At 37.8% G+C, this 12,875-nt stretch overlaps 1 protein-coding gene across 1 annotated transcript; it reads right to left on the bottom strand.

Annotated features, from left to right (window-relative positions):
* Positions 1 to 8,135: 8,135 nt before the first annotated feature.
* On the bottom strand, positions 8,136 to 9,074 carry LOC110540578 (olfactory receptor 6C65-like). Its single transcript, XM_021627335.1, has one exon. It carries the CDS (start codon positions 9,072 to 9,074, stop codon positions 8,136 to 8,138), a length of 939 nt encoding a protein of 312 aa, XP_021483010.1.
* Positions 9,075 to 12,875: the final 3,801 nt, after the last annotated feature.

Genomic DNA, 12,875 nt, shown 5'->3' on the forward strand with positions numbered 1-12,875 from the left:
AAGGATTATACATGGATATAACCTACAACCCCTGCTCAGACATAGCCCATGGTAGCTCAGTATCCAAGTGAGTTCCCCAGTAAGGGTGACAGAAACTATTTCTGACATGAGCTCATGAGCTTCCCCTCCCCACTGAGGGAGGAGCATCCTTGCTAGGCCACAGATAAGGACATTGCAACCATCCTGAAGATACCTGATAAGCTAGGGCCAGATGCAAGGAGAGGAGGACACCCCCTCTCAGTGGACTTGAAGGGGGCAGGGAGGAGATGAGGGATGGAGGGGAGGATTGGGAGGGAAAGAGGGAGAGGGCTACAGCTGGGATACAAGTGAATGTATAAAATTATTTAAAAATAAAAAAACATATTAATTAAAAATTCTTAAGCTTTAATTACATGATCAAAAAAATATCATCAAGGAACTTCCAAGATGGCAGTCACCAGAGTGCACTGTATCTGAGTGACAGATGACCAGAGACTTCAGGTGGGCAGAGACACCCCAGGAGCTTGGAACCACAATTCCAAGCCTTCCACACCTGTCTCCCAGGTCCAGGAGTCCCACAAGATCTAGAGGCGCCTGGTGCGGATCTGTCTATAAATAGCATGGGTCCTCAGTCCCAGGGACCCTCCGCAGCAATAGCCAAACCTAGGATTCCTCCAGCCTGCCTGAGGACAGCTCTTGAATACCGGGTCCAGGAGCCATGCAGAGTGCTGGTCTCATGTGGCGTCCAGGCAATCCGCAAAATCCTGGACTCACTGCACCCAAGAGGATCCAAGGGAGGATGCAAAAATCTTACTCAGAAGGGGAAATATAATAGACAGAGGTAATGGTTGAAGAGAGGAAACAAGGTAGGAGAGGAAACACAGAGAGATATGAGGGTGGAGATCAGACCTGGTGAGAGAATCTGTGTGTGCATCTCTCTGACAAACTTGAGACCTAAATCAGGGTAGGCTCCTGAAGGATATGAGAGGGGCTCTAGCAGAGACTCCTAGTAGCAGGGACCATAGAGATGGAAGAGGACACTCTCTAACTAGACAAGTAGAGGGAGGGGAACACCAACCCACCTACAAAAACTGCAACTCAAAATTCACCCTGCCTACAAGATGTGCGGGGATAAAGAGAGAGCAGACATAGCAGAGACTGAGGGAAGGTCTAACCGATGCCTGACCCAATCCATGACCTGCCCCACAGGAGAGAACCAACTCCTGACACTGTTAACGATACTCTACTATGCTTGCAGACAGGAGTCAAGCAGAGCTGTTCTCGGAGAGGCTCCACCCAGCAGCACCTCAAAACAGATGCTGAGACTCACAACCAAACATTGGGAGAGGCATAGAGTCCTTTGGAAAGGGGGGGGGGGGGAGAAAAGGACCTGGAGGTGATAGGAGCTTCACAAGAAGACCAACAGAGAAGACTAACTAAGGCCAAGAGGGGCCTGCTGAGACTGAAGCACCAGCCAAGGACCTTGCTAGACTGGACCCAGGCCCCCTACACAGATATAACTGATAGACCGCTCAGGCCTCATGTGGGTTCCCTAATAAGGAGGCTGAGGGCTCTCTCTGACATGGATTCTCTTGTCAGCTTTTCAATTACTTCCTAATGGAGGAACTACCTTGCCAGGCCACAGGAGAACATGCTCATCCTTGCTGATATGGCTTGATGAGCTGAGGTAGATGAGAGGGGGCTCCACTTTTCTGAGGAATAGTGGAGCTGATTGGGGGAAAAAGAGGGAGGGTGGGACTAGGAGGTGAGGAGGGATAGAGCTATGACCAGGATGTCAGGATGTAAAGTGAATCAATAAATCAATTAATTAATTAAAATACCCCAAATACTATGCTAAATAAATAAATAGAATCAGTGACCCATTTTGTAAGGGGTGTGTGTGTGTGTGTGTCTCTGTGTGTGTGTGTGTGTGTGTGTGTGTGTGTGTGTGTTCCCAATTTTGTCTTTTTCCTGAACTAGATTTTCTTGCTGTTTCATTTGATTTATAATTTTTGGTGTTTTTATTTTTCCCCAGAACCATTGCTTCATTCTTCATAAATGCAGATATAAATTCTTTTGGGACTTAGTAAAAGAAAGCTTAATTTAAACTACAGGTAACAAGCATCTGGAAGTTGAAACTTTATCTGAAGTAGAATTTGACCTAATATGAGCCAATAGTTTGGAAAAACTAAACTTTAAAAGATCTTTAACATTCTTAAGAGCATCTAATATGTTATTCTGCAAAAGAATAACTCATGTGATATTCAGCCTATAAAATTATTGTAACACATTATTCCTCTTTTAAGCCTTTATTATCTTATTTATAAGGCTGACTAACCTACACAGCATATGTGCATATGGAGGTTTAAATATATATACATATATATTATATTTATATATATAAATATATATATATGTCAATACAAAATTTTATTAAGGCTATTTGCTATTTATATAAAATTCAGATGACTGCATTTGTGCTAAATTTATGGTGCACAAATTAACTTTTCATCAAGCAATTCCACACTATGCCAACTTTATAAACAATAATATTCATAATTGGATGAGTGCTCATTATACGTTGGTGGACAAATGAATTCAGTAAGTAAATCTTACCTGGAAAAACCACAAATGTCTAAAGGGGGTGAATGAATTATAAAATCTTCTTTTATTTTTTTCTCAGAGAAATTTCAAAATGCCTTGGTATTAGACAAATAAAATGTAAATCCCTAGGCATTTAGGTGGGATGTGATATGCTTACCTTCTGTGGTTTGCTCAGTAGAAGAATGTGCAATATACATATGTTTTGTAAACATTAAGGTGAGCTGTTTTTGCTTTTGGAATGATACAATGATATATTAGTTACTTCCTTGTTGCTGCAAAGCATCTGGCAAAAAGCAACTCAAGGAAAGAAGGGTTCATTTCAACTTACAGGATTTAGTTCATAGTAACAGAGAAAGCATGAAAGTGGGGGAGCTGAGGCCACTGGTCACTTTGTATATTCAATCAGGAAACAAAGAGCAATGAATGCTAATGTTTCACTAGTTTCTACTTTTTATACATTCTGGGTTCCGCTCATTAAATGGTACCCCATATTTAAAATGTATCATCCCACTCCAGTTAACCTAATCTGGACAACCCCACCTAAAAATGCTCAGAGAACTGGATACAAGATGTTAAGTTGAAAAGCAATATAAACCACTGCAGTTGTCAACATTAACTCATTAAGTGCCTCTTGGAAATGGCTCTTGTGTGTGGCTGCTATTGTGCATTTCAGCTGTATAAAGCTAAATACTGTAGTGTCTGATTCTCTATGTATGTCCAGCCTAATTAGGAGTGCCTCCACAATTGTTCACGTAGGTGAAGCACTATTTACAAAATTCACTATGAGATTTAAATTTTCTGTGTTCATTGAATCATTGTGTTATTGGTGGTTGGGATTGTGGCTTGTTATTTTTAGTTCTTGGCCTCTTATTGAAGGGATTGAAATAAAGACTCATAGATGGTAGAGAATCAAGGAAACATTGCTCAAGCAGAGTGATAGTGTCTTATCAAGCTTGTCCACAGGTCATATGAATGAGGGACTTAAGAACCCTGGTTATTGCTTGAGGCTCTCTTTTATGGGGTTTAAGAAAAGTAGTCTCTTGCTTAAGGGCAGAGTGGAGTGGTTCTATGATTAGCAGGCTTGTATTACATAAGCTCTTTGCTCACTGTGAAAGTAATTTTCCATAATCTATCTTATTTTAATGACATACATAGTTTCTTATGGCTAGACATACTATGATAAATAGGCGATTCTCCCTAAAATTCACTTAAAATGACTTAGAGGACATGGATTGCCTTATTGCCCAAGCACCCAAAGTCTATTCAGCCTAAATTGCCCCATCTTTTCAGATTTTAGGACATTTTCTGGTACATGTGAAACAGAAGTGGAGCTACCAAGAGTTGTTAAGGGAGCTAGCTTATTTCAGTCGTGTAAAATGGGTGTGCACACGGCTTTGTACAGGCAGGTTCCCCAGCTGCCGGCGGTTGCTAGGTAAACTGTTCAGAGGGGTATGTGCATGCACAGAACGTGCTGGCTTCAGGCAGCCAAGTGCATTGTGAGGGTAGAGGCGAGTCACCAGCATCAACTGTCTGCCAGATTCCAAGCTCATAAGCCATTGCTTGTGCCTGTCTACTTCACTGCTACTCAACGTTCATGCTTTTATATATGAAACAAGACTTATATAGCATATGCAGTATAATACTACATAGCCACCTAATATAAGTATGATACAGACTGTGCTACTGAGACTCTGAAAGATGTAACATGATGAGATTGTCATTAGAAAATTCTATTCACTGTCTTATGATTTTCATATCTGTTTTGCACACAGTTGTTTGAATGACAAAAAATGATATTGGGTAAATTGACATGAAAACCTGAAGCTTAGACTTTCATACCACAGTGTAGTATCCTTTTACATAGTGCAATGGTTATTTATATAATGTATCTAGAGTTTAGATACAACACGCATAAATGTGTATGTGAGGAATACACATGTATTCAAAGATAAATATTTTAAATCTACCAATGAGACTTATAGGGTACATTACGTTCAAAAAAGAATTCTAAATATTTTATAATTAAGTACAGTTTGAGATTACATTATTGAAATTCTTAAACTCAAGAAAACTAATTTTATTTTATTTATCTCAAGATTTTATAAAGAAATAACTATAAACTATACACATTATTGTTAGCACGTGCATGCTTTCTCATTTTTAGGATAATAGCATCAAGCTGTAGTTTGCCCAGTTGCAGAAAGCTTACTGGTGTGAGACAGAGATTTTATTTCTCTGATTTAATTGTTGGTTTTGTATAACCAACAATTTGTTCAAAGACTTTCCTATTTCTTTGGTCTAAAACAATTGTGCTTTTACAATATAGATCTATTCAGAAAAAAAAAGAATTAGCTTTTATAGGATAAAGATTTGCTGTTTTGTTACAAGAATTACTTGTGTTTTCTCTTAATTCTACCAGGATTTTGACTGCTTAGACATCTCAAACCTACTGTTAGGTTCATTAAGTATCTGTACTTTATATATCTTTATATCTCTGGTTAAATAGAATTATCACATACATGAGGAACACATTTACATCAGAAAATTAGTCTATTTAAGGTTATTAATTATGTCTTCTAAACTTGCACCAAGTCTAAATCTTTAGATTTCTATATGATAAGTTTTGTTTCATAAGTCAAAGCTAATTTAGATATTAAAAAATGAAAGGTTTCTTGCGGTAGCACTATTCCTAATTTTCTGAGAAAGCACCAGATTGATTTCCAAAGTAAGTGGTTGTACAAGTTTACATTCCCACCAGCAATGGAGGAGGGTTCCCCTTTCTCCACATCCTCTCCAGCATGTATTATCACTTGAGTTTTTGATCTTAGCCATTCTGATGGGTATAATGTCAAATCTCAGGGTCGATGTAATTTGCATTTCCCAGATGACTAAGTATGTTCAGCTCTATCTCGCCTAGGTATATATCCAAAATATGCTCAAGTATAAAACAAGAACATTTGCTCAAATATGTTTTAGTAGCTTTATTCATAATAGTCAGAATCTGGAAACAGATGTCCCTCAATGAAGGAATGGATACAGAAATTGTGGTACATTTACACAATGGAATACTACTCAGTAATTAAAAACAAAAAAAAAATCATGAAATCTGAAGGCAAATGGTGGGAACTAGAAAAGATTATTCTGAGTGAGGTATCCCAGAAACAGAAAGACACATGGTATATACTCACTTATAATATAGGATAAACTGACATATAATATAGGATAAACATACTAAATTCTGTTCACCTAAAGAAGCTAAGCAAGAAGGACGACCATGGGTAAGAAGATCAATCCTCCTTCAGAAAGGCAAGTAGGATGGACATTAGAAGAGGGAGAAAACAGGGAATAGGACAGGATCCTACCACAGAGGACCTCTGAAAGACTCTATTCAGCAGGATACCAAAGCAGATTCTGAGACTCATACCCAAACAATGAGCAGAGTGCAGGGAATCTTATGAAAGAAGAGGGAGTGAGAAAGACATGGAGAGGACAGGGCTCCACAAGGAGAGCAACAGAACCAAAAGAATCTTGGCAGAGGGGTCTTTTCTGAGACTGATACTCCAAGCAAGGACCATGCATGGAGATAACCTAGAACCCCTGCACAGATGTAGCCCATGGCAGCTCAGTCTATAAGTGGGATCCCTAGTAAGGGGAACAGGGGCTGTCTCTGACATGAACTCAGTAGCTGGACCTTTGATCACCTCCTCCTGAGGAAGACACTGCAGCCAGTCCTGATGAGACCTGATAGACCTGGATCAGATGAAAGGGGAGGAGGACCTCGCCTATTATTGGACTGGGGGAGAGGCAAGGGAGGAGAAGAGGGATGGAGGGTGGGCTATGGAAGGGATGAGAGAGGAGGCTACAGCTGGGATACAAAGTAAATAAATTGTAATTAATAAAAATCAACGAATATATAAATATAAAACAAAAACCGAAATGTTTCAGGCAATTTCATGATGAGAAAACGTTTTTTAAATTGTCTAATCTTCTCATTCATAAAACTTTCTCCAAGGAAAGACTTTCCAGAGTCCTCATGGCCTACTCCAAAGACTGATTTATTTTACTGGATTTTCACTTCTACAGGCAAGAATAGAAATAAACAGAGACTTTTTTGATTTCTACTCCGTGTGTGTGTGCGTCTGTGAAAAATTCTATACAGCTCTGGTGCTAATTACTACTGCCTTTGGTTTTGTATTTGTGAGCCTTCTTAATGCAAATATTCTAAAAAATAAAGCTTAGAAAAATGTTTGCCAAGGTGATTTTGTCCAAAATAAATATTTGATAATGATAGCTTTCTATCAGGCTTGTGCAGAGTTACAGTTATATTATAACAATTATTTATGATATAAGTAAGTGAATGTGTCCAAATGTTTTATGTGCTAAACTGTGCTTTTTGAAAATTAAAAGGATTCAACATGGACAACCTAGAAAGGCTAAAACAATGAAAATGATGCAACTGTGCTGTTGGTGACCTTTCTTTGATTTAGTTGTAATTTCCTTGTAAAATGTTATAGCATTTGCCTGTTGGTATTTTGCAATTTTAGTTGCAAATCTTAGAGCCTGCTGCCTCTTCCTCTCTGACTTGGGGTCAGTTTAGATCAAAGGACACATCTCCTCCTGGCAATGAGAGAAAACTTCAAACCACAGAATGACTAATCAGGGATGTCCTCCAGCAGGTAGTAGAGAAACAAGGGTGACGCTGTCAGGTTTAAAAAGGGGTCACGATGAACAGGGCTCATAAGCGCAGAGAACCCTGGATTTGAAGCTAGCTTTGACTGTTTACAAAGTGCACAAAAACAGATCCACTTATACCAGGATTTTAAATATAACAACAGCTGAGATGTTATACAGAGCAGTTATTTTGCATCATTACCTGATACTAACGGAGCTGCCTCTTTACATTTACCTGTACTCACCTCTTGTTTCTATAAAACACAACATATTTCAAATATTTCAGCAGATCCACCCGTAGATAGAAGAGCACTTCAGATTAAGTCTAACAAATAGAGGGGAAACTATAACAGTGTAGCATAGACCCTAAACAACAAGATTCAAAAAATCCTGACATAGATTCCTACAGGTATGAGAGAAACAGAATATTTTTCTTCCCAGTTCAAGCCCAAACTGCAAACAAACCCATTCCCTTTCACTAATTATATTTCTCGCTTCTCACTAAAGCATCAAGAAGTATACTCCCAGTTCAAGCCACTAGGTGAGAAATTTTCAGGAAAGCAAAAAGAATATAAGAAAATACACCTGAATGTAGGTTGTTTGTAAGAAAGCTTTAAAATGACTGAATTATTTAGGTAGGCTATTTAGTTTGACTCTCCCTCACCACCCTTCCCTTGTTGTATTTCTCTTCTTTTGTAGCATTTGTCTCTCACTGTGGCACTAGTTAATTTACTTTCCTATTTTGTTGGCTATTTCCTAGTTACTGGAAGCAAGAGCATGATCTTGTGTGCCTTATTCTTTACTGTATGCCTATTACCTGGAAAGAAGCTTTGCATGTACTGGTGAGTTATTTGTGATTACAATTACAAATTTCAGAAAACTCAGTGCATCTCTGTAGGCAGTAATTTTTTGGTGAAGTCCTTGAGTGCCTGCTTGACCTGCTGGTTCCTTAGGGTGTAAATGAAGGGATTCAGCATAGGAGCTACAGAGGTGTTGAGCAAGGCAACTCCTTTATTTAGCACCACACTTTCTCTGGCAGACGTTTTTACATACATAAAAATGCAGCTTCCATATGAAATGGAAACCACTATCATGTGGGAGGAACAAGTGGAAAAGGCTTTTTTTCTCTGCTGGGCAGAGGATATCTTCAGAATTGTTCTAAGGATGAGTATGTAGGAGAGAACCACCAAAGCCAAAGTTACCATGAGAGTGAACACTGCTAAGGAAAATGCCATCAGCTCTAGTATCTTTGTATCTGTGCAAGCAATCTGCAGCAGGGGAGAAGAGTCACAAGTGAAGTGGTCAATGATGTTAGAGTCACAGAACTCCAGCTGAAGGCCCATGATCACTGGGGGGAAAACAACAAGAAAACCAGATGACCAGGAGGCAATTACAAGTTGGTTGCACACTTTGTTGCTAATGATAGCTGTATAGTGCAGAGGATTGCAGATAGCCACATAACGATCATAGGACATTGCAGCCAGCAGAAAAAATTCTGTCGCTCCCAGAAAGATCAAAAAGAATACTTGTACCATGCAAGCATTATAGGAAATAGCTGTGTTCCCTGTAGCAATGCTGATCAGAAATCTTGGAATGCAGACTGTAGTAAATAAAATTTCTAAGAAGGAAAAATTCCTGAGAAAGAAATACATGGGCGTTTTCAAGTGAACATTTGACAGTGTCAATGTAATGATGATCATGTTTCCACTTACACTCAGTAGGTATGTGGCCATCAAAAAGGAGAATATCACAATTTGTAACTCTGGATCATCTGTAAGTCCCAGAAGAATAAATTCTGTGATTGATGTCTTATTTGGCATAGCTAAGGTCTGAATTTGGATAGGTCTGTGAGTAAAAGAAACAATGTCAATTCAAAATCATTTGATATGGTTTCAAATATGTATGTAATGTTCTTACTCTTAAAAACAAACCTTGTACTTAACGCTTGAGAAATTCCAAAATAACTATCCATTAAAACTGAAAGTTCAGCAGTCCTGTTAGGCCACAGAGGAGGGCTTTGCAGCCAGTCCTGAAGATACCTGATAAAACAGGATCAGATGAATGGGGAGGAGGTCCCCCCTATCAGTGGACTTGGAAAGGGGCACAGTGGAGATGAGGGAGGGAGGGAGGGACTGGGAGGGAATGAGGGATCGGTACACGGCTGGGATACAGAGTTAATAAAATGTAACTGATAAAAAAATAAAATAAAAGAATGGAAAGAGAAAAAAAAATTGAAAGTTCATACTGTGTCTGGTGAAGGAAGTTAATTTGTTTCATTTTTCTTGAGGAAGATAAAACAAATTATCAAAATGTACACATTGTAATTTCAAAATCTTAATGACCATAACATACAATTTAAAATTATCACTAGAAAGCTTATCTTGAATCAAATTCAATCTTTTTTGTTTGCTCCCATACTGACCTGCTATTCTTTAGCCTCTTGCCTCAGTACTGTGTGAGAGTCTAGGTATTGACATACTCATAGCAACTCTTGCTGGTGTTTGTTTTGGTTCTGTTGCAGAGTATGGCTTAGCTGGCTCTGTAGTCCAGAACTTACTCTGCAGCTCAGGGTAACCTCTAATTTGTGGTGGTCATCCCTCAGCTTCACTTGTGCTGGGCTCACAGGAGTGCGAAACTACAAACAGCATCCTCAATTATTAAGCTCTCAAGGTCATAGAAAACTTGAAACAGAAAGCACTCCATGGAGAGAAACTGACTAAAATCCTACAGTTTTTAATTAACTCTTCTCTGAAATTAAAACAAATACAATATCACATATTTTAATGAGCAAGGTCAGAGATTAAGGCTAAATATATTATGCCAGTAAGCTTTTGCATGACAGCCTTCCTCAACCGCTGCTTTAAAACAAAATACACTGATAAATTTGTTGTTGTTAAAAAAGTGTGGCAAGAAAAGGATACATACTGTAAGGAAGCTAACACAGTAGTAACATAATAAGTAGCACAAAATATAATAATTATAATCATTGTGGAAAATATGAATATACTCTTCACTCTATGCCCAATAATCATCCTTCTGTGGTTCCATTTACAAGCCCAAGGTCACATACTAGTGCCAACAAGTTAGGTAGCTTCCTGTTTGTATTCTACTTCATCATATCCAGTGCTCTAATGTTCAAAATAGACATAAATTTTATTTGATACATGAATAATATTCATACCTGAATAATAACCCTGCAACCATTAATGCTGGTGACAATACTCTGTCTCTTGTTTTATCTTTTTGAGCTCAGATCTGCATCTATATATTGTCTTGCAAATTAATCAATTTTAACAAATCTTAATACCATTTGTGACATGTGACAATAAAATGAAAGCCTTTAATACTGAGAATTTTAGAATTTCGTTGACTCAGATACTCAGCAACTGAAAGGTACTTTCTGGAATCACATGAGTGCATTATACTGCTACCAGTTCCAAGAAGCAAAAATTCCATGATTCTCAGGTAAACCACAAAAGGGCTCTGAGTTAATGATGTGCAATGAGGATGTAGAGGTTAATGAAATGGTTTCCTGTGTCCTCTGCCCATTAGGGATGTATAAGTAATATCACTGATGTTTACCTGAGAAAATGCATTTAACTCCTTGTGTGGTCAGTGTTACACATTTCTGAACTCAGATGTCAGATTTGGAGAAGACATAGGCAGAAAAAAGTTGGTAAATTTAACAAAATGGCATCATGATGTACATTGAAAAGACTTATGATAAAGAGTTCTGGTTTAGGCAGATGGATAACATTGCTGACAAGGGAAAACATACTTTTAGATTAGTCAGCATAGTTTAAACCTAGTGTCCTGATTTTCTGAAGTTTAATTAAAAAACAATAAGTAGATAAGTTTGTTTCATTTTTTGAATGATTTGGTCAAATTAAGTTCTTCTATACAGCTACTCTGTTATTAAAATGTAAATATTTTGTCTACATCCCACTTGTGAAAGCCTATCCACTTCTCCAAATTCTGATCTTTAAGAAAAAAATATCTAACATCATATGCCATTGACTGCATAACTTTTCTCATATTGTTCAGCAATGAACATTAAAAAACCCTTTTCTGTCTAAGGAACAGATGCATTATGTGTGTTTGTGAGTTAGGAGAGTTTGTCCTGGAGGAAAACGTAACACACACATCCCTAGAGACAGAAAAACTAATGCATCTACAATTAATTTTGCCAACATTTTACTCAAATTCCTTTGAGAACTATTAGGTCCTGGAAGATACAGAATTCTGTGTATGATGTCAGCCATCATATGAAGCAAAGTGAAAAACTGATGAAACAATTATTGCTTGCTGAGTAACTGCTCAAAATTATCCTTCATGCTTCAGGATTTTTTTTTTTTATTTTGGGTCTTTTTGTTTGTTTCCATGTGAATGTTGAGATTTTTTCTTTCAATTTATGTTTAGAAGTGCATTGGAAATTAGATGGGGACTGCATTGAATTTCTGTAGTATGTTTTTGGTAAAATAACCATTTTTTACAACATTAATCTCCCCAATCCTTGAGCATAAGAATTCTTTCCGTTGTCTGATATTTCTTCGGCTTTTTTCTTAAAGTTCTTACTACACAATTCTTTTATTTCCTGTTAAGATTTCTTCCAAGATATTTTTGGGGCTATTATGAGTGGGATTGTTTCCCTGATTTCTTTCCATGTTTGTCATTGGCTTATATGAAGGATACTGTTTTTGTATGCCAAGGTTATGTCTTTCTAATTCACTGAATGTTTATCAAGTTTAGGAGACTATGTCTCTTGTTTCCCAAATTTTCCAGAACTTATATCATGAAGGGATTTTATCAAAGGCCTTTTCTGCATCTAATGACATGACTGTGTGGTTTTCATCCTAGAATCTAATTATGTGGTAGTTTAAATTTACTGGTTTATTAATGTTGAATCACCATTGTATCTCTGGATTAAAGGTGATTTGATTTTAGCAACTGAGGTTTTTGATATGTTTTTATAAGAATCTTTTCTGTTATTTTTTAATTTAAAAATATATTGTCATATGTTTTGATCATTTTCTTTTCCCTGAAAGATTAAAATTTTTGTTTCTACCAGAAACAAAAAAGAATAAAAAATCACGAAGGTTTTTGGTCCTGTTGTTCTCTTTGTGGAGTTTCTGTCCCCTCCAGGTCTTTCTATCTCCCTCTTCTTTTATAAAGATTCCTGTACTCTGCCCAAAGTTTGGCTATGAGTCTCAGTATCTCCTTCAATACTCTGGTTCCCTTTCTTCTACTTCCGATGTCTATCCTGTTTGCCCTTCTGAATGAGAATTAAACATCTTCCCTAGGGTTCTCCTTGTTGTTTAGCTTCTTTAGGGCTATAGATTTTACTATGTTTATCCTTTATTATAAGGATAATATCCACTTATAAGTGAGTATATACCATATGAGTCTTTTGCTTCTGGGTTACTCACTCACTACCTCCCACCATTTGGCTGCCCAGGGAGGCCTGCAGTAACTGATACTCCAAATAAGGACTTTGCATGGCTAGGACATAGACCCCCTGTTCAGAGGAAGCCCATAGACTGCTCAGTTTCCAAGTGAAAACTGTTTTCCCAGTAAGGGGGGCAGGACTGTCTCTGACATGAACTCAGTGACCTGCTTTTTGG

Source organism: Meriones unguiculatus, chromosome 7 (genome assembly GCF_030254825.1).
Source record: "Meriones unguiculatus strain TT.TT164.6M chromosome 7, Bangor_MerUng_6.1, whole genome shotgun sequence".
Lineage (NCBI taxonomy): Eukaryota > Metazoa > Chordata > Mammalia > Rodentia > Muridae > Meriones > Meriones unguiculatus.

Bases quoted from the DNA above. Each gene is read 5' to 3' on its own strand.
- LOC110540578 (XM_021627335.1), bottom strand. From the start codon at position 9,074: ATGCCAAATAAGACATCAATCACAGAATTTATTCTTCTGGGACTTACA.